The sequence below is a fragment of the Cornus florida genome, unplaced genomic scaffold (assembly GCF_030987335.1).
Source record: "Cornus florida cultivar Cherokee Brave unplaced genomic scaffold, ASM3098733v1 CherokeeBrave_3.0.0_Hap2_Chr07, whole genome shotgun sequence".
Classification (NCBI taxonomy): domain Eukaryota; kingdom Viridiplantae; phylum Streptophyta; class Magnoliopsida; order Cornales; family Cornaceae; genus Cornus; species Cornus florida.
In genome coordinates, this window is record NW_026775577.1 from 17,354,401 (window position 1) to 17,375,827 (window position 21,427).

The 21,427-nt window shown below is 34.5% G+C and overlaps 3 protein-coding genes across 4 annotated transcripts; all 3 read left to right on the forward strand.

Moving 5' to 3' along the window:
• Window positions 1–1,067: 1,067 nt before the first annotated feature.
• On the forward strand, window positions 1,068–4,611 carry LOC132266618 (large ribosomal subunit protein uL4). The gene is made up of 2 exons (XM_059767545.1): window positions 1,068–2,253; window positions 4,271–4,611. The coding sequence occupies exons 1-2, from the start codon at window positions 1,150–1,152 to the stop codon at window positions 4,382–4,384; spliced, it is 1,218 nt and encodes a 405-aa protein (XP_059623528.1). The 5' UTR covers window positions 1,068–1,149; the 3' UTR covers window positions 4,385–4,611.
• Window positions 4,612–6,569: 1,958 nt separating this feature from the next.
• On the forward strand, window positions 6,570–8,109 carry LOC132266619 (glyoxylase I 4-like). Its single transcript, XM_059767546.1, has 3 exons — window positions 6,570–6,834; window positions 7,202–7,316; window positions 7,643–8,109. Exons 1-3 carry the CDS (start codon window positions 6,671–6,673, stop codon window positions 7,940–7,942), a joined length of 579 nt encoding a protein of 192 aa, XP_059623529.1. The 5' UTR covers window positions 6,570–6,670; the 3' UTR covers window positions 7,943–8,109.
• Window positions 8,110–12,326: 4,217 nt separating this feature from the next.
• On the forward strand, window positions 12,327–19,991 carry LOC132266620 (B-box zinc finger protein 18-like). Of its 2 annotated transcripts, none has more exons than XM_059767547.1 (5): window positions 12,327–12,794; window positions 15,117–15,213; window positions 15,349–15,464; window positions 15,556–15,798; window positions 19,365–19,991. In XM_059767547.1, the coding sequence occupies exons 1-5, from the start codon at window positions 12,702–12,704 to the stop codon at window positions 19,374–19,376; spliced, it is 561 nt and encodes a 186-aa protein (XP_059623530.1). In that variant the 5' UTR covers window positions 12,327–12,701; the 3' UTR covers window positions 19,377–19,991. The 2 variants fall into 2 exon arrangements, with proteins under 2 accessions (XP_059623530.1, XP_059623531.1); XM_059767548.1 differs by having other exon boundaries at window positions 12,328–12,794; window positions 19,368–19,991.
• The last annotated feature ends 1,436 nt before the right edge of the window (window positions 19,992–21,427 follow it).

The window sequence follows — 21,427 nt, forward strand, 5'->3', positions numbered from 1 at the left end:
TGATTTGTCCGACTGTTGAACTCTCTATTATTATTTTTAATACAAAAATAAGATTATACAATAATTATTTATAACATAGAGAACATCAAAAAGAAGCAAATAGAAGTTAGTTGTGCTATAAAACTTAGCATTATCAATGGAGCATAAAAGATAACACTTTGGGTCTTCGAACATGCCTCCAGGCTAAAAATTACAAATTGAGAAGTTGGGCATTTTCATGGGCCAACAGCATTGGGCTACCAAGATAATTTTAAGACAGTCTCTATAAAACAGGTCTAGGCCTGCTATTACTTTTAGTTTCAAGCCCAAAAACAAATAGAGAAACCCAGTTACCATCTCGACCCACCAGAAGAGAAGCCTTGAAGAGAATTCCATCACAACCCATCAGGCCCAACTCAGACTACAATAAAGAAATAAATAAATAAAATTATGTCTATCGGTTTCTTAGAGTACTCTATAATTCACAATAAAAAAATATTCTTGGAGGTGACATTAGGAAAATTCGAACTCCCAAACTCCAAGATGCTCTTGGAGTTGGTTAAAAATTCAAATTCAAACTCTCAACTTAATGAATGTACCACTCGGCTTAATAATCTGCATTTTTTTTTTTTTTTTTAACATTTGATATAAAAAAATAATTTAAAAAAATGATTATTAGGTAATAAAATAAGGAGATAATATTTACTTCACTTCTTTCACAAATGCACTAAAAATTTCAAGTGAAATGAAATTACTGTCACTATTTCATAAGTATTATTGTCATTTAAGAAAAATTAAAAAATGAAGTCTATTTATCAAAAATGGGTGTGAATATCACCTTCCTAGAATTATCAATCATTATTAATTGATCATTCAGTGCATATATACAAATTTGATTTCCACAAATATACATATATATATTGATTAGTGTTTTATTATTGATGTTATAAACTCTACTCGAACTAGTTCTTGTATATTCCTACCAAAGTCCAACTAATCACAGTATCCAAACAATCGCCAAATCCCCATGGCAATTACGTAATTATACATCTATTACAGCACTATATATAAACACATTACCTAAACAATGCCGCCCTCTTTCTACTTTCTCGAACCAAAAACCCTAGCTCCTCCTCCTACCTCTACTTTCTCTCTCTAGAAACCCTAGAAATGGCTGCGGCAGCTCGGCCTCTGGTCACCGTCCAATGCCTCGAATCTGACATGGCCACCGACGGAGCTACCTCCCTTCCCTTGCCGGACGTCATGAAGTCCTCGATCCGTCCGGACATCGTAAACTTCGTCCACTCCAACGTCTCCAAGAACCGCCGCCAACCCTACGCCGTGTCCAAGAAGGCCGGCCACCAGACGTCCGCCGAGTCATGGGGAACTGGCCGCGCCGTCTCTCGTATACCCCGCGTCCCCGGCGGCGGCACACACCGCGCTGGCCAGGGTGCCTTTGGCAACATGTGTCGCGGTGGCCGTATGTTCGCTCCGACTAAGATCTGGCGCCGCTGGCACCGCAAGATCAACATCAAGCAGAAGCGATACGCTGTTGCTTCCGCCATCGCCGCCTCTGCCGTTCCCTCTCTGGTCATGGCCCGAGGGCACTGCATCGAGTCTGTACCTGAGATCCCCCTCGTCGTCAATGACTCCGTTGAGGGCGTCGAAAAGACCTCGAACGCTATCAAGGTTCTCAAGCAGATCGGTGCATATGCTGATGCCGAGAAAGCGAAAAAAAGTCACTCGATTCGGCCTGGAAAAGGTAAAATGCGCAATCGGCGATACATTTCTCGCAAAGGTCCGCTGATTGTGTATGGTACTGAGGGATCGAAGCTCGTCACCGCATTCAGGAACCTCCCTGGAGTGGAGATTGCGAATGTGGAGCGACTCAATTTGCTGAAGCTCGCGCCTGGAGGTCATCTGGGTAGGTTTATAATATGGACAAAATCGGCTTTTGAGAAGTTGGATTCGATCTACGGATCGTTCGAGAAGTCATCTGAGAAGAAAAAGGGTTATGTTCTGCCGAGGTCGAAAATGGTGAATGCGGATCTTGCGAGGATTATTAACTCTGATGAGGTGCAGTCAGTGGTGAGGCCGATTAAGAAGGAGGTGAAGAGGGCACCTTTGAAGAAGAACCCATTGAAGAATCTGAATACTATGTTGAAACTGAACCCCTATGCAAAGACTGCGAGGAGGATGGCGCTTTTGGCTGAGGCTCAGCGAGTGAAGGCGAAAAAGGAGAAGCTTGATAAGAAGAGGAAGGAAATCACTAAGGTACATTTATTTTATTTTGATTTGATTTGTCTTTACATTTGATGCTGTCAATTTATCACTATTGTATATGCTTGTTTGAATGTATGCTTGTAGAAATTATGTTATTATGCGGACATTCTTGTAGATATAGTGCTATTATTATATGGTGTATGCTTGTAGTGAATATAAATCACTAATGTAGATTTTACTGAATATAAATCACTAATATGCTTGTAGATATAGTGTTATTAGGTGGAAATTCTTGCATGGCTGAAATTGGTTTATGCTATCTCCGCTTCTTTTCTAGTTTTTCGAGTGGTTATAATGTTTGTCTATGTATTTTGTGTGTTTTAAGTGTGATCCTAAAATTACTGCTGCAGTGTCTTTAGTCATTCTAGAATGACAGCAATGTTTGAGGTAAGAGCTGCCTAGAAAATACTTGGTAATATTATATTAAAGCTGTTGGGTAATGATTTTCTAAATTGGAAATGGGTTATGTGCTGGATCAATGGAACTTCCTTGACCATTTCAGTGTGATGTTTGGTTCCTATCCAAATGGGTGCCTATTCTGATTAAATATGGTGTGATGTCCTACCTACGGACGTAGCACATGTTCTACTTGGTTGCCCTTGGATTTATAATGTTGGTGCAATCCATTATAACAAAGACAATAACTATGTCTTCAAGTATAGTTTACTATAATGTTAAACCCTGCAAAACTAACAAGACCATCAGAAATAGGTTCTATAGCACCATATAGGTCTTCTTCTCAATCATGTGATGACAAACATGTGTTGATAAAAGAAGTAACTAGGGAAAATCCTTGTACTTCATCCGACATGGTGTTGGAATCTCCACCACCTGCAGTCACCACTATGAATGGAACTGATGATGTAACACCAAAGGAACCTCCAGCTAAGTGGCCAACCATAAACGACATTCAACACACGATGGACTTAAATTCAGGGACACAAACACGTAGTTCCCAACATTATTGCTCGACTCTTATAAGGTGTGCTGAATTTGAACAAGTGAATAGATATTCAAATAAAGACTTCATTCAAGATTATTCTGACACAATATTTCCACATGCATGTGTACATGTAGCTGTTTTTATTACATGTGTGTTAGTATTGCTGAAATGATGATTACTTTCACTAATCCCTGAAAATTTTGTTATTCAATTTGAGCAAGTTTTATTACCAATTTTTATTGGTAAGTTTGCCTTTTATTACACATATACTATCTTGGCAGTTGGTTAACCTTCTCATGTAGGATTAGGGTGGCCCTTAGATTCGAGTCTGAAATTGATGGCTTTACGTAATGAGTGAAGCAACGGGGAGTGAGCAAATACCTTAAAATTTCTGTAGGACTACTTTTACCGGGCTACCAAGGTGTTGGGATGGTGGATTGTCAATAGACGTAGTTTTAGTATCATTGTGAGCCTATATTACAAGGTTATTTAGCATGTTTGTTTGTTTGACAGGGTATCCAAACCCATGCATTTGTCTCGTGTCATTTACTGTTTTCATCATGTTTGATTGTGCAAATGACTTCTCTACCTGGGCTAATTGTCTATTATGCCTCGTGGTAGGTCTATTTACGTGGAATCTGGTATGTTTTGAGTGTGGACAAGTCCTGCTAGTAATTTATTGAATAGTTGTTGTACGGTGCCTTATGAAATTAATCTGTTTATTCTGTTTAATAGTTCGACTTTTTATTCTGTTGTGCTTTATGAATGTGTTGTCTTCCTTAACCTTTGAGTTTTCACTACTATTGATTACTATTTCCTTTTAAGTGGATTTCGAACTTGTGCGTTCTCTTTCCCAAGCTTTGTTTGTACAAATTCATTCATGTATTTTCACAATGACAATTCTCTATGCTAGTTTAATATGAGGAAATTAGCAGCCGCATTCTTCCATGTGCCATAATGAATGTCAATTTTATTAATGTACTGTTCTTCATCTTTTATAGAAACTAGAATGCTCTTGCATCTTTATTGACTCCATTTTGTTCCATTTTTTCCTTTCCTTTTTAGGAGGAGATGACTTCTATAAAGGCTGCTAGCAAGGGGTGGTACAAAACAATGATCTCAGACAGTGATTATACCGAGTTTGATAACTTCACCAAGTGGTTGGGTGTTTCCCAGTGACTTGGTTCATCTTTAGGATATATTTATCAGTTTTGGGTGTGGTCTTTTTGACATTAAATGGGATGGGAATTACTGGGATAACGGTTTCTTTGCCTAGTGTATTTTGTTGTCGAAATTTATGAAGGATTTTCCCCTTTTTTTTTTTTGTTAAAACAGAACTAAATCAAATATTTAGAGTTGTTCTCGAATGGATTATTTAATATTTTAAGGTTAATTGATTATCTTCACTGGGTTCATTGCGTGACTTCAGTTGCATTGATGCTGCATCTATGACTCCTATATTTAGATGCATGTATAGTTGTTGTCCTGATTTTTCTCAGTTATGGTTCTCTGTATTTCTCTTGTTATGTTTGAGTCCGATTCCAGTTTGCTAATTACTGTATTGGTAAGTTAATTTTGGTTAATGATTATTGTCTCCTGTTCTACTAAAATTTTGGTAGCTTCTAGGGCTGCAAATGACCCAAGCATGCTCTTGTCTCCATTGTAGTGGAATTTGAATTCAGTTTTAAAGCTCATTTAAGAAATGGGCGGATTTTGAATTTTATGATTGGTGTTCATGCATGAAATTACTTTCTGAAGGCTTGTGAAGATAACCCACATTAGGGCTTATTTAGTCTTGAAATCGAAATTTCATGTGAATTTTGGTTCTCGATTTGGAGCTCAAGTTTTAGCTTGACAATTCCTGCCCTAGCCCATCAATGGTTACTTTTTTGCACAGTACTTTTTGAAGCAAATTGACTGCCACAAAAAATATGATCTCTATATAATTAAAATAGATGACAGGTGTTTTTTGCCCATTACTGTCCGAGTTTACTGTCGGAGTCTATTTATACATATTCTTAAAGAGTTGGAGGAGTGTAGTCCTTCCTAATTATTATGTAGTCGGAGATCAGGGCGGTCGGCAGCGGTTCTCAGTCGGAGGAATGTAGCCCTTGTCCTAGTTATTATGTAGTCCGATATCATGTTGCGGTCAGCGGTCAGCGGTCAGCGGTCAGCGGTCAATCACAAAGCGGCACAACTTCTTGGCGGGGATCATGTAATTAAATTGTGACTTATTACATGAGTTTTTGGATGTACATGGATGAATGTGATGGGGTTGCATTTTATCTTGGTCAAAGAAAGTTGTTCTTCTTGGTTGTGATTTCTTTTCTTGTTTTTTCCTTCAGATTCCTTTATTATATTGTTGATCACGGAGGTATTCCACATATTTAATCATAATCAATGGAACTAATTCATGTTTTTCTCGTTAAAGAATTTTGTTTTGGTTAAAGGGAACCAAGTCATGTTGCTCACTTGTATTCCACATAGTTTTAATCATATATAATTAATAAAACCAACTCATGTTAATCAAATTGCTCTTTTAAGACAAAACTACAATTGTAATTATAGAATTAATTGGTGACTCCTCTCTCTTGAACCTATTTCTCTAGTCACTGCAGGTCTCATTCATTATATCAAATGGGTGGATAAAAACCTATTGCCTATCAACGATGGTTTCGATTTATCCTTTGATATAATGAATGTTTATAAAATGTTGATTTGAGAATTTGATATAGTGAATAGGATGAAAAATCGATTTATAAATCATTCTCGGATCAATGTGAATGGTAAAAGAATTTTATACCTATGATATAGCGAATGAGGCTACGTTGTACAGTAGTATTTTGGTACCATCTCCATCTTTTGAAACACTTTTCACAAAGGTCGATAAAAACATACGTAAATGTTTATCAAAGAGGTGATGATTGATACCGGCAACAACTAGCACCAAATATATCAATCTCTAAAGCGTACGCAACCAAAAAAAAAATTTATTTTTTTGCTAGAACTGGTAAAGTGTTTTTTACTCTAGTTTCTCTTGAGAGATCGTACATTGTATGAGGAAACATCTAAGTAGTTTCTAAAAAGCAAAATCATAAAAAAAAACCATTTTTTTTTTTTTTTTAACAAATGTTTTGCGGGTTTACTGAAAATTGAAATGAATCCAGTAGGACTAGGAAATTTCCTAGCAAATTCCCACTGCATGGGACAAATTAAACGTTATGCAGTAAATATCTGAAGAGTGACAGGCGATCTTCTATGTTGCTACTCAACATGAATGTGCTAGGAAAGTTCTTGCACTCACTTCTCTAAGAGCTCTCATCACAATCACATGCTTAATATGTATCCAGTACTCTCTATATAAGAAGCAAGCATGAATTGATTTTATATGTACAACGATTACAAAGATTGAGGAGAGAGAGAAATATATATACATACAGAAATATATATACAAGAGAGAGAAACATGTTGGTAGTGGAGGAAAACAGTTGTGAGGCTCTGCCACTTCTCTCTTTGAATCATGTGTCATTGTTGGTGAGATCAGTTTGGGCTTCTGTGAGATTCTATGAAGATGTGTTGGGCTTCTTTCTTATCAAACGTCCTTCCTCTTTCAATTTCCATGGAGCTTGGTTAGCCTTCATTAATCTTTATATATATATATAAGTATATATATATAGGCAGTAATTTTAAAGCTGAAAAGTTTGAAAGTGAAGTCCGAAAACTCCATATTCATGAGCTACACTGAACTACGATTTGAAATCCAGTTAAATGTATCCATTGAATGGAAGTTTTTGACTCTTAATTTTGTTCAAACTCTTCGACTTTAATATTTGTACTTTATATATATCTCTATTTAGAAATTGCGATTCTTTATTTTCTTTATTATTTATTTAGAAAACTAAACAAAAGGAATAATGTTATTTTTAGTATTATTATTTTCATATCCATGATTATATTAATGAAACTGCTAACTTATCTCTAAACATTTTTTCCTAGGTTATACAATTATGGCATTGGGATACACTTGCTTGAGAACGAGTCCATTGATGAGTATGATTCCATCAATGAAACCCGACCCATCAATCCCAAGGATAACCACATATCCTTTCAAGTAAGAAATTCAACATTTCTTCTTTTTTAAGTATTTTTATTAAATGCTTAAATATAAGTATATATATATACACATATATAAACGCATAGTAACTTATCAAAAAACTATTAGATGGTCTGTATCCTACTCGGTGTCCATTCCAATTAATTAAATTCATATTCAGATTTCTTTATAATAGCTTATAACACCACTTGATTTCACATTTCTTAACGAAGAGTAATGCCGTTGTAATATAAATAATTATTATTAGTCGAATCCCGGAACACTCCGATTATCAAAAAAACAAATAAATAAATAGGGTTAATTGTAAAATGTCTTTGAAACAGTGCACTGACGTTGAGCTTGTAAAGAAGAGGTTGGAGGAGCTGGGAATCAAGTATGAGACAGCTTTGGTGGAGGAAGATGGGATTGAAGTGGACCAAGTGTTCTTCCATGATCCGGATGGTTACATGATTGAGATCTGCAACTGTGACAACATTCCCATCCTCCCCATCTCTGCATGCTCCTTCAAGCCCAGGTATGGAAGCAGCTTCTTCAGGAACATTCCGGCAGCGCCGAAATGTGGATTAATGGAGATTGTGATGATGGAGACCTTGAGCATGGACATGATGAACTTCTCTTTCTAAAGTACTTGTCAAAATGGCGAAATTTATCTTCTGCTTTCAATTGGCTTGAGCATATGGATATGGTGGACTTTTCTTTCTGAAGTTGTGAAAAATGGTGAAATCTTCTACTTTCAATTGTTAATCACAATGTAATAAAATATTATGATTCTATGTATATGTGTGTGTGTGTGTGTGTGTGGGCGCGCGCGCGCGCGTGTGTGTAATTGATTTGAATGGAGAGTATGCAACATATGTGGTACTTCTTGTAAGATTATGAGATTTACCCCAAACTGGAGTTGGGGGTTGTGATGTAATATTTATGGCAAAAGGGCTACAATCAAATGATCAAGTGATATTCGAATACTTATAATTAATTGCACATACTTTTGTGAGCAAAGTACCACGTTAAGAAAACCCTAATCGAAAATTTGATTTGAGTCTCGAGTGCAACTCCTATACATATTCGAGATGATAGTGTTAGATCTGAGTTGATCTCAGGAAGATTTGAACTTTTCATCTCTAAGATGGAGATAAGATTCTTACGTAAAATTATTTCTTAGAGTATTTTTTTATTATGTATTTCATAGGGAAGGTAAGACAATGTGTACACGAGCAAATGACAAATTTGTGACTCTCTTCTTTGATTTCTTGGACTTCTAGAGAAAAGGGCTGGATCAAATCCAAACCCAAATCTTTTGGGTCAAAGTTTAATTTTCATGGTACGACTATGCATCATAATTGATGGACATGCTCTGCATACACTCTTGTCAGCAATTTTAGTATTGCTCTATGATCAAACTAACTATTGCTTAGGGCATCTCTCTGATGGGTTGTCATATGGGCTGTCAATTCAAAATATAACAGGTGGGCTTATAAATAGGCTCTCCAATGCAATGTTATATGTGCTGCTACTTTTTAACTTTGTTATTTTTTATGCCAATTGTAGCAAAACAAATACCAATTGTTATATGGGCTAGGGCCACAGAAAAGAAGAACCGGCTTCTATTTAGGGCAATAGAGAGAGAGAGAAGAGAACAGCGGCAGAAGCTTAGTTTGCAAAAGATCATAAAATAGAATTACACCAAATAGGATTACAGAAAAGATCATAAAAAATTTCACCAAATAGGATTTAGTTTGCAACACAAGAATTACAGACCTTGATTACAAAAAAAAAAAAAAAAAAAAAAAAAAAAAAAAAAAAAAAAACCATATATACAAGTTAGCGGTTGCAAAGAGAGGGGGGCAAGCTTGAGAATTGAGAGATAGTGGCAAAGAGTGAACACGAACGGGAACAATGGGCGATGGAAACTAAAAGATATAGGTTTTGATTTTTTGATCAATCTGAAATGATATGGCCGAGAGAGGGGGCAAGTTCGGTGAGAACGAGAATAGAGATGGAGGCGATTGGGGAGGCTAAAATGATTTGCCCTAAATATATCCTATATTTTTTCCAAGGTCAAGGGCCTATAAATTATATAGTTAAATATATTTAAATTATATAATTAATTGTATGGGTCATGGGCCTCTCTTTTTTTCTTTCTTTTTTTTCTTTTGTTTTGTTTTGTTTTTTTTTTTTTTTTTTTTTTTTCTCCCTATATTTTAGATTTTTGCTTCTTTTTAATTAGATTTAATTTTAGTTTCCTTTTAATGTCTACAACTTGACTTGGAATATGCTTAATATTAATATTACTGATACAAATATGAATGATGTGAATGGTAGTTTAAAAAGAATGATAGTTGTGTTAAAAAATAGCATTTTGCATAAAATGCACCGTTAGAGCAGAATTGATAAAATATAATATTTTGACACTGTAGTACTTTTCAAAGTATAGATTTGGAATGTAAAAATGACTTATAGCATTAAAGATGGTCTTACAAACGTTTTTTTTAACTCCAGAAACATGCTATTTTCTTTATAAATAATATATGATATTTTATTAAATTATTTATATTCATTATAGTTCATCTGTTTCTCTATCAACACGTAGATACAAAACTTGTCAAAATTACCAAGAATATAGATATTCACGAGCATATCTGAGCAAAGATTGCCATTGCTCAAACCTCACTTTCATAGGTCAGATTAAGATTCGACTGCAACTCTCTTTTCAATGAAAACCAAATTCAAATCCCTATCAATCCCCTCTACCCGAATTTGTAAGGTGAAAAAGGGAGGACAAAAGGTAACAATAGTATGCACATTCCACTAGTCCTCTCCTCCTCATGGCAGCATTGAATGGCCAGTAATCCATGTTACGTGGACCATTCATTTACGGACGTGTTATGACCGTTTTTCATCATAGAGAAAGAGGGCATCGAATCTACTAGTTGAAGTCAAAAATCGAGCAATTGATCGTTTTTCTTTGGACCTTACCCTTTTCAAAAAAAATAACAAAATCTTCGCAACGATTTCATGAGTGGGACCCACATGAATCTTCGTTAAAGACAAAAAAATTAAAATTTGAATTAAAATTTTTTCTAATTTTAAATTCAAATCAGCGAATTCACCCCCAAAACATAACATCACAAATATTTACTATGAATTTCCAGCCCTACAAGTTAAATATGTTGAACTAGAAATTGAGTGATGGCTAAAGCTGATTTGTTGAGGCATTTGGGTGGAAAATTCAAAATTTCATTCCCATTTTTGTTGTGTTGATGGTTGAAGAAACAGAGGAGGACATTTCTTTAATGATGGGAATTGAGGTGGGACCCAATTCAGATATGTAAATGGTGGGTGAGGATGAAATGGTTGTCATTTTCAGTACCTCCATTGCCTTGGCGTCATGTGGCTTCCAAGTGATTTGAGGGAGCAAAATTGACACGTGTCTCACTACCCACCGTCAATTACCTACTAGAAAGTCCCCCCTCCTGGTCTGGTCCCGCAGTACCACATTTTATCCCCCATCCCACTAATCCCATTCCATCCCCATCATCACCCTTATCATTTCGTCAAATTTAACACCAAATCTCTACCTACACCCACAAAGCCAATATATTATGTGTGGCTGGTGCAATCAGAGTCGTCTGTTTCCACACGTGGCACGCTGAATACCTACTCCATAATATCATTTTTGACACAACAAAACAATTATATACATATTCGTATATTATTTATATAAATAAAAAATAATTTTAAGGTAAAATGCAATAACAACCTTTGAGATTTTTACAGTGCATTTCAACCTTTTCGCGTGTATAAAACATCCTAATTTAAAAGAAATGTATAAATGAGTCTTAATGACACATTAGAGCAATACATTAACCGAATTATCCTTATATACGCCATTTTTACATTATTTTAAATAGGTTAAAGTGCATTAATACCCCCGTGATATTCTTATGGTGTGCATATCAACCCCCTTGTGTGCACAAAACATCCCAAATTTGGAAAAAAAAAAAAAAGAAAAAAGAAAAAAGAAAAGAAGAAGGTAAAAAAGGTGCATATCAATCCCCTTGTGTGCACAAAACATTCCAAATTTGAAGGAAAAAAAAAAAAAAAAAAAAAAAAAAAAAAAAGTTACACCTGACAGATTCAAGTAAAAATAACTTCTTTCTTGAAGTTGAGGGTGATGCCATGAGATATTATTGTAGAGTGTGAGAGATTAAAAAGATACTACCTTTGTTCCATATTAAAAGTATGTGAGTTACAGATCTCGAGGTAGACTTTTAATATAAAGCGGAGGGAATAATACACTACCATAAAAGACAGGGTGGGCATGAGGCGGGTTTGCCTCAATCTGTATCTGCCCCATTTAATTTTAAACAAATTTATATCCACAATGGGTTTTAATTTCAAAATCCATAACCAACCCGTTAAGAAATGAGTGTACCCATCCCGTCCCGCCCATGTTTTTTTTTTTGGTAAAATTTATAAATTTTATACAATGTAAATAATGATATATATATATATATAAAATAAAGTATGAAGTGCGAGGTGGGGAATATGTTTCTCAAAACTTATACCTGCCTTACGATATATAAGCGATTTCCATATCTGTACCATGTGGATGAAGCGGGGCTCGGGCAGGGGCAATACAAAATATTTTTTGGTGTTGTATTATTTATTTAAATGTGTTGCAAGTTCGAACATCTGATCTTTCTTTGGGAAGCAGGGACTTTATACCTCCAGGCCACAGGCCTGTTAGTCATCATATCATTGTCTTTATCTAGTACCAATGAGATTCGGATGGTCACATAAAAAAAAATCCAATTTTTTTATTATAAATTATTTTTTTACAAAATTTAATTTTTAAAAATTATTTCTTATCACATTTTTATTTTTTAATATTTTGGATTTTTTTTCCAATTTTTTTATTATAAATTATTTTTTTACAAAATTTAATTTTTAAAAATCCCTTCGAAACCTCTTTTGTCTTTTTAGGTTCTATGAAATTTGTTCCTCCTCTCATAGTATGTCCAGACCACAGAGTCACGGACTAACTTCTCTCTATTCTTTTGATCATTAATCTTTTATCTTTCTCAATTATTCTTAACATCAACTTATTCACCTTAATCTTTTGATTATTAATCTTTATCTTTCCTAATATTCCTAACATTATTGTAATCTCTTCTGAAAAAATAATAATTAGTTCTATGGTCGATGAATTGACCCTTTTCTGTCCCAATCTTTGTTCTGACTTTAAAGTTTGATTTTTCGTTGTTTATGTCCAGTTTTGGCTTTTATGTGTATATATATGTGTATACATATATGTATATATACACACGATTATATATATCTTATATAGCTGACAAATGAAAGTGAAGCACTACGATAACCATGCGAATGCTGTGTGACGTCTGTGAAAGCGCTGCCGCCATCCTCTTCTGCGCTGCTGATGAGGCCGCTCTCTGCCGCTCTTGCGATGACAAGGTATATGCCCCGCTCTCTCTCTCTCTACATATATATATATTTATATATATATATATACATGTGTGTGCTTTCTTCCTATGCCTATCTTTATTAGAAAATTGAATGGTTCCAATTTTGTTCTGTTGATAAATTGGCTGTGAATTGAACAATTGATCTGTAATCATAGCAAGACATGTTTGTGTGCGCGCTCATTAACTTTTTACATTGACATATTGAACTAAATTTGATATTTTTGAGAAATAACTGCTGTTGCAGTAAATAAATCTCAGAAACAATTGCTGTGTTTCTGTGCTCAATTGAAACTGTTGTAATTCTTCTGTTGTTTCCATGTATATAGGGATTTGACAATGTTTATTTGGCTTGGTATTGTGAAAATTGTTTGGTTAAGAGGGCACAAATCAACAGGTTTATGCATTGACCTATCCAAACAGCACGGTGCTGTGCATAGTATAGGACCCTAATTCACTATGAACGAACCCAGATCTTTTTCGTATGCATAGCATGTTGTGCAGAGGGGAAGTTGGAGATCATCCCACGTGGGGTGGGGTCCACTATCTCTATTGGGACCACACCTCAAGTGGGGTGATCTTCACCTAGGAATGGCATTGGGTTTGGCTGAACCCTACCCTGACCTGTTGAAATTATTTCATCCCATCCCTGTCCTAACCCTGGGACAGGTTTTTGTTAACAACACCATCCCCGTCCCGGGAATAAGTTTATTTTGGTTGGTATTGGGAAACTTGTTTATTTAATAGCACAAATCAATAAGTTTATGCATTGAACTATGGTATTGTGTAGCTTTAAGAGTTATTGCTCAGATATATATAATCGACTATGAAAAAACAGAAGCTCAAGTCGCATCTCTATAAACACCAGACAGGCATGTATGAGGATGGTGTGGTATCAGATGGATCCATTTTTTCTTTGCTTTTCTTGTGTTGTGCCTCCGTTCCAGATTTTAATTAGTTGCTGCCAAGGTGGATGTGAAAACAATTTTGATCTTCACAAACTGTGAGAAAAAGCATACATAAGTGAAAACAATTTTGACTCTAATTATTTCTCCCATTGCATGAAATTTGAATAATACTTGCAAGTACGACGATGTGTTACTCATTGTTGTGTTTTCCAACTCAACTCAATAAAGGCTTTCCAACTATTTTGGGGTTGTTTTCACTCTATCTGGAGTCATAATATCAGTCAAATCACGTGTTATTTTTTCTGTACTCACTATCTCAACCCAAATTAGTTTTGGCATTTTATTTCCTCTTAACATTACCCTCAATGTGGACCACATTTCTCTTCCTCACTGGTGCATTATTGGTCTTACAGGCACATGGCCAAACCATATTAATCGTTTTTTTTTGCCTTCCTCATTCTACCTCCAGTTAATGCTACTTTACTATTTTACAAATTTTCCTCTTTTTTTATTATTATTATTCTTTCTTGCTTTAACACAGATCTATCTCGACATTCACATTTCAAAGATACTCATTTTATGAATATATTATTTCTTAACCTTCCAACACTTTCTCCCATTAAATAGCTCTTTAATTGGTGATGGCTGTTTCATGGAATTTAACTCGGTTTTAGAGGTATACATCGAATACACACTATGCCAAAGCACTCCTCCATTTATTTCATCCTAAATTCTATTTTAAAGGGATAGTTGTTCTTGTGAGCCCAAAATTGTTCCAACCAGAATTTATATGCTGTAAATCAGATGTTTATGTTACTTGCCTTTGCTTTTGAACATCCTTTTCTACCTGATTATTAATGAAAACAAGTTTGTTGTGTTCTTAATTTTCTATCCAAAATGGATCTCTATTTAAAAAGCTTCTTTGATCTCATGGACTTAACTCTGTCATAGCTGTCTTTTAGGTGGTTTATTTTTCAAAAATTATAGAAAGAAAAAAGAAGAAAAATAGAGATTCCGCAAACTCAATTTTGTCACAATGGTTGTAAGATCGGTGGTCCCATGATATCACAAGTTTTATCATCATCATGAACATCATTTTGGTACATACATGCATATCAAATCCTTCTTGGGAACACTCTGAGTTGGGCCCTAACCTTACCACTTAACGTGGGAACATCACCTTGGCACCACTTGGGTTTCATTCAAGGACTGTGATGTTGTCAAGTATTATATGGTGCAACTATATGTGTGTTCTTTTCTAAACATATAAGCCACTGTCATATATATTTAGGATTAATGTCTTCGTGTAAAAAAACCCTCTGAATTTCTACTTTTTTTAAAAAAAATTGTGGAGATGCTCTAAATTAGAAATACTTTCTTAAGATATTTGTAAATTGGGATCGCAGGTCCACATGTGTAATAAGCTTGCCAGTCGGCATGTAAGGGTGGGACTTGCTGACCCCAGTGATGTACCTCACTGTGACATATGTGAAAATACTCCTGGTAAGCAGATTTTAATCTTGTCCCATTCTCTTTTCTTTGTGTGTGTTTGTCTTTTTCTTTTTAAGAGACTAACCTTTTCATTTTATCATTACTGAGGTTTGAACTTATGTTCTATGCTTTGAATCATGCTTTCAGCTTTCTTTTACTGTGAGATAGATGGAAGTTCCCTTTGCTTGCAATGTGATATGACTGTACATGTTGGAGGTAAAAGAACCCATAAAAGATACCTCATGTTGAGGCAAAGAGTTGAGGTTTGTTTCTATTGTTTATGATTTGAAACATTCTTCCTTTTGTTACGCTAAGAGTATCTTAGACTTATTCTACTGTTGATTCCATCTGTAGTTTCCGGGGGATAAACCTGGCGATATGGTGGACCCGACCTCTCAACACAGAGATCCAGGAGAGAACAGGAAGGGAAAAAATATGCCACTCACACTGACAAATGGAGAGAACCAGCCAAATCACACGATCTCTCCTGTTCGAATGTCAGATGTCAAGGCTGATGGGCATGCCAAGATGGACACTAAGATGATTGATTTGAATATGAAGCCATATCGTACTTATGAACAAGCTTCAAATAATCAGGTTATTTGTTTCCCTTTTCTCCATTCTTTATCTCTAAAAATCAGATCATGAATCATGATTTGTTTTGATATGGATCTCCACTTGCATATTAGTGTCTCTGAGAAATAGAATGGTTCAATGTTGTAAGGCAGAATATGGTGAAAAACTAAAACAGTATCAATAAAAGACATTCTAATCATGATCATCCTCTATTTGCAGCAAGATAGAAATCACTATTTTTATACAAATTGGATAAGTTTAAAATGATGGGTAACAAAATCTATAAGAACAAAACTTTAAAATTTAGAGGGGCATACGGATTAAAGTTAAAGTAGCGGGATTGGATTGAGCATCTCAAAATTCACTGAAATTTACTAAATTTATATTTATAAAAAGTAATAATAATAAAACAATTACGAAAAGTATATGAATGTAACTCAAACATAAAGCAGGATGTAGCCCAAAAAAACTCTTAAACCATTACTTATTTATACATTTGTATTTATGCAAAAGTACAATTCTAAATCTATTACCATAATAAATCATTTGTATAGTATTAATTTGGATATATATAGAATATTAGTTGTAAACCTTAGAACCAAGTTGCAAATAGAGTCCCGAAAAAAGGATAATTGTTATATCACTCTTGTGGTTGAAAATCTACCTACTTTCAACATTCGTATGTGCATCAAACCAGAAAATGAAATTGAGACAGAATGGGAGAATTCACCTTTTAAGTGCTGACAAACTTTTGCAAAACAGAATGGAACATTTTTATTTCTATTGCCATTTAGATGTGTGTGTGTGTTATTAGTTACTAAATATATAGAAGGGTAAAGTGCAATAAACCCCCTTTAACTATTACCTAAGTGCAACTAACCCCCTCGAATTACAAATAACCCCCTCCAACTATGAATTTGTTTAGTTTTAGGACACAGAAAGTTATTCTGGTCCACTTTCATCACCGGAAATTTTTAAACACTTTTTTACCCCTTAAACAGAGTTACAATTTGCTGCCGTTTAACATTGAGGAATTGTTATAACATTGAGGTGTAATCCAAAGGGCCACTAAAATTTTGACACATAAGCAATCTTATCACAATAAACCAATGAGATAAATATAAACATATGGCAATTATCACCTTCACCACTCTCTTCAATTCCTCGGCGTCAACAGACACCATGCCGATTTTATGCCTTTCCCCGACAACTCCATACTCTAATTCATACCTTCTCATCCTCCAGCAACAGAGCCTTCTGTGCCTCTTCCTTCTTCATCATCTTCATCTTCTTAAAAGACCTTCTCTTCTCTCCTTTCAACTTGGGGGTTTCCCGGAAGTTAACAAAAATTCTACCTCGTAGTTTGTGATTGTGGAGTTGGGCTTTTTGTGAAGATTTTACTGCTCATGGAGTTTACCTTTTTTTTTTTGGTCGACGACGGTGTTGTGGACCTTCAAACAAATTTTTTTTTTTTCGCTTTTCCTTTCAAACATATTTATGTGATTCGATTCCAATTTGAGTTCTGATTTGGATTCAAATTTCGATTTAGAGGAAGAATGTTGAGAACACCTGACATTTGGGTTGGCAAAATAAGAAGATTGTTGCTTCTTAAAATTCAAGAGAGTGAAATCTAAACAGATGGTCCACTGCAATTGTTGCTGTATCCAACGAATCTCATGCCGTCTTCTGCAATTGTTTCTTCTCCGGCGAAAGCTTCCTCCAAAAATTCTTCGTTCTCTAATCAGTAATTGAAGAACTACATAACCACACAATCGACACAGACACACACACACACAGAGGGAGGGAGAGAGGAGAAGATCAATGGATTTAAATATATATATATATATATATATTATGGACATGAGAAGAGGGCATTAGAGTCTTTTCATTTTCATAAGGGCATTATGGTCATAAGATGATTTATTATTTGTCACGTGAGTAAATTGTGATCGGAAGTTTGCTGGAATGGGTAATCTGCAACAAAACAGAATAGTTTTAGGGGTTTTCTGCCACTTTAGAAATTCAGGGGGGTTTAGTGCTCATTTGAGTATTGTTGAAGGGGGTTTATTGTACTTTACCCTATATAGAATATTAATTGTAAACCTTTGTAACTAAAGTTACAAAATAATGATGAATGCTATATCACTCCAATGGTTTAGGAGTGCTCTGTCAAACTCCAAATTTGAATAATTCTGTAATGCTTGGTTTGATAGGAGAGATGGAAAAATGGATGGAAGAGAGAGGGGTAGGGATGGATGAGGCATCCCTAGGGAAGGGATGGTGTCTCCTTTGTTTTTTGTTTTGTTGGATGCAAGGGATAATGGAAAGGATGGACAATGTAAAACCTCTGTTTGTTTGATTGGTAGGAAGGGAATGAGGGTTTGTGTAATTTTGTAGATAATTGAAGTCTAAAAATGATATTTTATATTTATTGATTAGTTTTTCTATTTTTCTCTCCTCGCTTCCTCCCAATTTTGGGAGAATGAAAAAATGTACAAGGAAAGCTTTTTTTTATCCCCCCTCTAATCCATCCTTCATCAATCCTTCCTTCCTCAAAATTCTGTGAAATATATTAAGTTCATTTTTATAAAAATAAAAAATAAAACAATTAAGAAAAGTATCTGAATGTAATTCAAAAATAAAGCAGGGGTTGTAGCCCCAAAAAACTCATATACCAGCATTTATTTATATGTTTGTATTACAAAATTAAAATTCTAAATCTATTACCATAATAAATCCTGTGTATAGTATTAATTATTATATATATAGGATATTAGTTGTACACCTTGGAACTTTGTTGCAAATAGAGTCCCGAAAAATGATAATTATTATATCACTCTTGTGGTTGAATCTTATGACCAAACTCCAGATTTGAAGAATGTATTTGAAACTCTACCTACTGTCAACATTTGTATTTCTATTGCCATTTAGAATACGTGTAGGTGTTTGTTTGTGTGTGTGTGTGTTATTAGTTACTAAATATATAGAATATTAGTTGTAAACCTTTGTAACTAAAGTTACAAAATAATGATGAATGCTATATCAATCCAATGGTTTAGGAGCTCTCTTTCAAATTCCAAATTTGAATAATTCTGTAATGCTCGGTTTGGTAGGAGAGATGGAAATATGGATGGAAGAGAGAGGGGGAGGGATGGATGGGGCATCCCTTGGGAAGGGATGGTGTCTCCTTTGCTTTTTGTTTGGTTGGATGGAGGGGATAATGGAAAGGATGGACAATGTAAAACTCTGTTTTTTTGATTGGTTAGTTTTTCTATTTTTCTCTCCTTTCTTCCACCCAATTTTGGGCGGATGAAAAAACATCCAAGGAAAGCCTCTTTTTTTTTTTTTTTTTAATCCCTCCTCTAATCCATCCTTCCAACCAAACATAGCATAAGTTTCTGCCTATTAACAATATTGGTAGGTGCATCAAACTGGAATTTAAAATTAGTGCCCTTAGAATGGTCGTATTCAGGTTAGGGTTCTAGAAACCTGTTGCATAACCGAAACAGATCCTTTTCATTTCTGTTGGGCATTTAGGCAGTAATAATAATTTGCTCCTGTATTTACATAACAATTTTCTTTTGTAGCAGGAACTATGAGTCTTTCAGTCAAGTATTTGCACAGCATTAATAATTCGCGTTGCAGAGCATAAGACTGTGATCAAAGGAAGTAGATAGCACGATAACCATTGTTAGTTATGTGAAATTTTTGCGCTCTCATTTGTGATGTGGTATTCCTATTGAGGTGGCAGTGAAAAATACGCATTAAAAGAGCTCGATTGTTGCATTAACTTTCCGTTACATCTTAAGAGCTGGAACCCTGCATTTGAGGACTGAATTGAAGTGTTCAGAGAACAATGAGCTTTGGTTGATTGAGCTGAAAAATGGTCCAATCGACTAGCTTTGTGAGGCATGTATATAATGTGTTCAGTATATTTACTGCTGTTCTTGTAGTCACTAATGGATGATCAGAGCTCTCTTTTTTATGGCAATGCTTTTGCCTTTCACTTTTTTTTCCCACACTAATGCTGCTGCAGACACTATGGCTGAGGAGAGATGTGTAATCGGACAACATTGAAATCCATGGGCCTCTTCGGTTCAGTTTTCTTAGAACAGTTTTGTGATTTTGAGTTATGTACGTAAAATTGTTTAGTTGTTGATTTCTGAATACTGTTTTTCGAAAAGTCGGTTAAAAAAATGTCTGTTTTCGTAGAATTGTATTTTATATGATTCTTTAAAAAATAATTTTCTGTTTGTTGAATTCTCGAGAGAACAGTTTTTAGAAAACTGAAGCAAACAGGTCTCATGGTCGCATGACCTTACACCGGCCATCATTACTTGACATTAGATGTCAAATGAGAACTAAAAAAAGACTCTTTGTAATTTTTCTTTATTATTATTATTTTTTTTTTCATTTGGGAATAATATGGATATTTTATGATATAGGATGTCAATCTAGGCATATGTTGAAGGAAAAAAAAGTGAATCATATCATCATCAATATAGGCTAAATTCCTCTTTGTGCATTTGAAAGAGCGGAGATAATCAAACACCTTAAGTTGGTTATGGACTCATATTTTTAGATTAAGATATATTAAGACCATATTAGTGCACAAAATTACACGTGTTAATAATATACCGAAATCGAAAATTTTAAAGGAAAAGAGAGAAAATTTTGAAATAAACTACTTACAGTAGAATCTTTCAGATTTGATTTAACCAAAAAAAAAAAACCTTTCCCTATTATGCTATTTCTTCATAATTATTAATGAATCTCATATCTCACTTTGACCTCAAAACCATCTGTCTTTGTGGCATCTCAATAATTCTTTTTTTCATTTAAATGTATATATTATGAAACTTATGATCAATATGTGAAGTTTAATACATATTGAATATATTTATTAGCAAAGAAACACACACCATCCATTTAGACTTTCAATTTGTCTCTTTGAAAACTTAAATCTTCACTAAACTTTTTGAGAGATGGAGGAAATACCGTTAAACCACAAAACCTTACGTCACATGTTGAATTCAATTATAACACGAAGATTAAATAAATAAAGATATGGACACAAATAAATAAATTGAGATTAAAATTTTCCTGTATTTAATTTATGATGACATTAAACTTCCATTCTTACTCACTCACTTCTCATATTTGAAGATGATTATAAATATCAAAAAAAGAATACTGTTACAAAGAGTAACAATAGACACAAATATTTTCTTATTCAAGAGTTGATTTTTTTTTTTTTTTCACACACAAGTCTCAGTGGAGATAATTGTTTGCTACGCTAAACTACTTACTTTCTATTTTATTAAAATTTATTACATTTGTTATTGATAAAATCGTATAAAAAATTTTAAGAGTTTGAATTTTAAATGTTTTTCGAGTTATATATAAAAAATTATATTTTATATATATTTTTAAAATTTTTAAAAATTCCTCGAGAAAAAACTAGTGGTGGACCCACCACAGAAGCCTACACCCTACCTGTCAGTCGGTTGTTTGCTCCTCAAGTTCGGAGTTTTCTTAAAAATGGTTATCCTTCTAACTAAAGAATCAACACATTTTATTACCAAAATAAAGAAAGAAAATAAAAATCATGGCTTGAAATTAATTTTACATTTATTTATTTTGGAATATA

What these genes read in the sequence shown, in the direction of transcription:
- LOC132266619 (XM_059767546.1), top strand. Translation starts at nt 6,671, where the DNA reads ATGTTGGTAGTGGAGGAAAACAGTTGTGAGGCTCTGCCACTTCTCTCT. An exon ending in TTCAATTTCCATGGAGCTTG is followed by an intron (nt 6,835 to 7,201) that starts GTTAGCCTTCAT and finishes ATTTTTTCCTAG; the next exon opens with GTTATACAATTATGGCATTG. An exon ending in ATAACCACATATCCTTTCAA is followed by an intron (nt 7,317 to 7,642) that starts GTAAGAAATTCA and finishes TCTTTGAAACAG; the next exon opens with TGCACTGACGTTGAGCTTGT.
- LOC132266620 (XM_059767547.1), top strand. Translation starts at nt 12,702, where the DNA reads ATGCGAATGCTGTGTGACGTCTGTGAAAGCGCTGCCGCCATCCTCTTC. An exon ending in CATATGTGAAAATACTCCTG is followed by an intron (nt 15,214 to 15,348) that starts GTAAGCAGATTT and finishes TCATGCTTTCAG; the next exon opens with CTTTCTTTTACTGTGAGATA. An exon ending in TGTTGAGGCAAAGAGTTGAG is followed by an intron (nt 15,465 to 15,555) that starts GTTTGTTTCTAT and finishes TTCCATCTGTAG; the next exon opens with TTTCCGGGGGATAAACCTGG.
- LOC132266618 (XM_059767545.1), top strand. Translation starts at nt 1,150, where the DNA reads ATGGCTGCGGCAGCTCGGCCTCTGGTCACCGTCCAATGCCTCGAATCT. An exon ending in AGAGGAAGGAAATCACTAAG is followed by an intron (nt 2,254 to 4,270) that starts GTACATTTATTT and finishes TTTCCTTTTTAG; the next exon opens with GAGGAGATGACTTCTATAAA.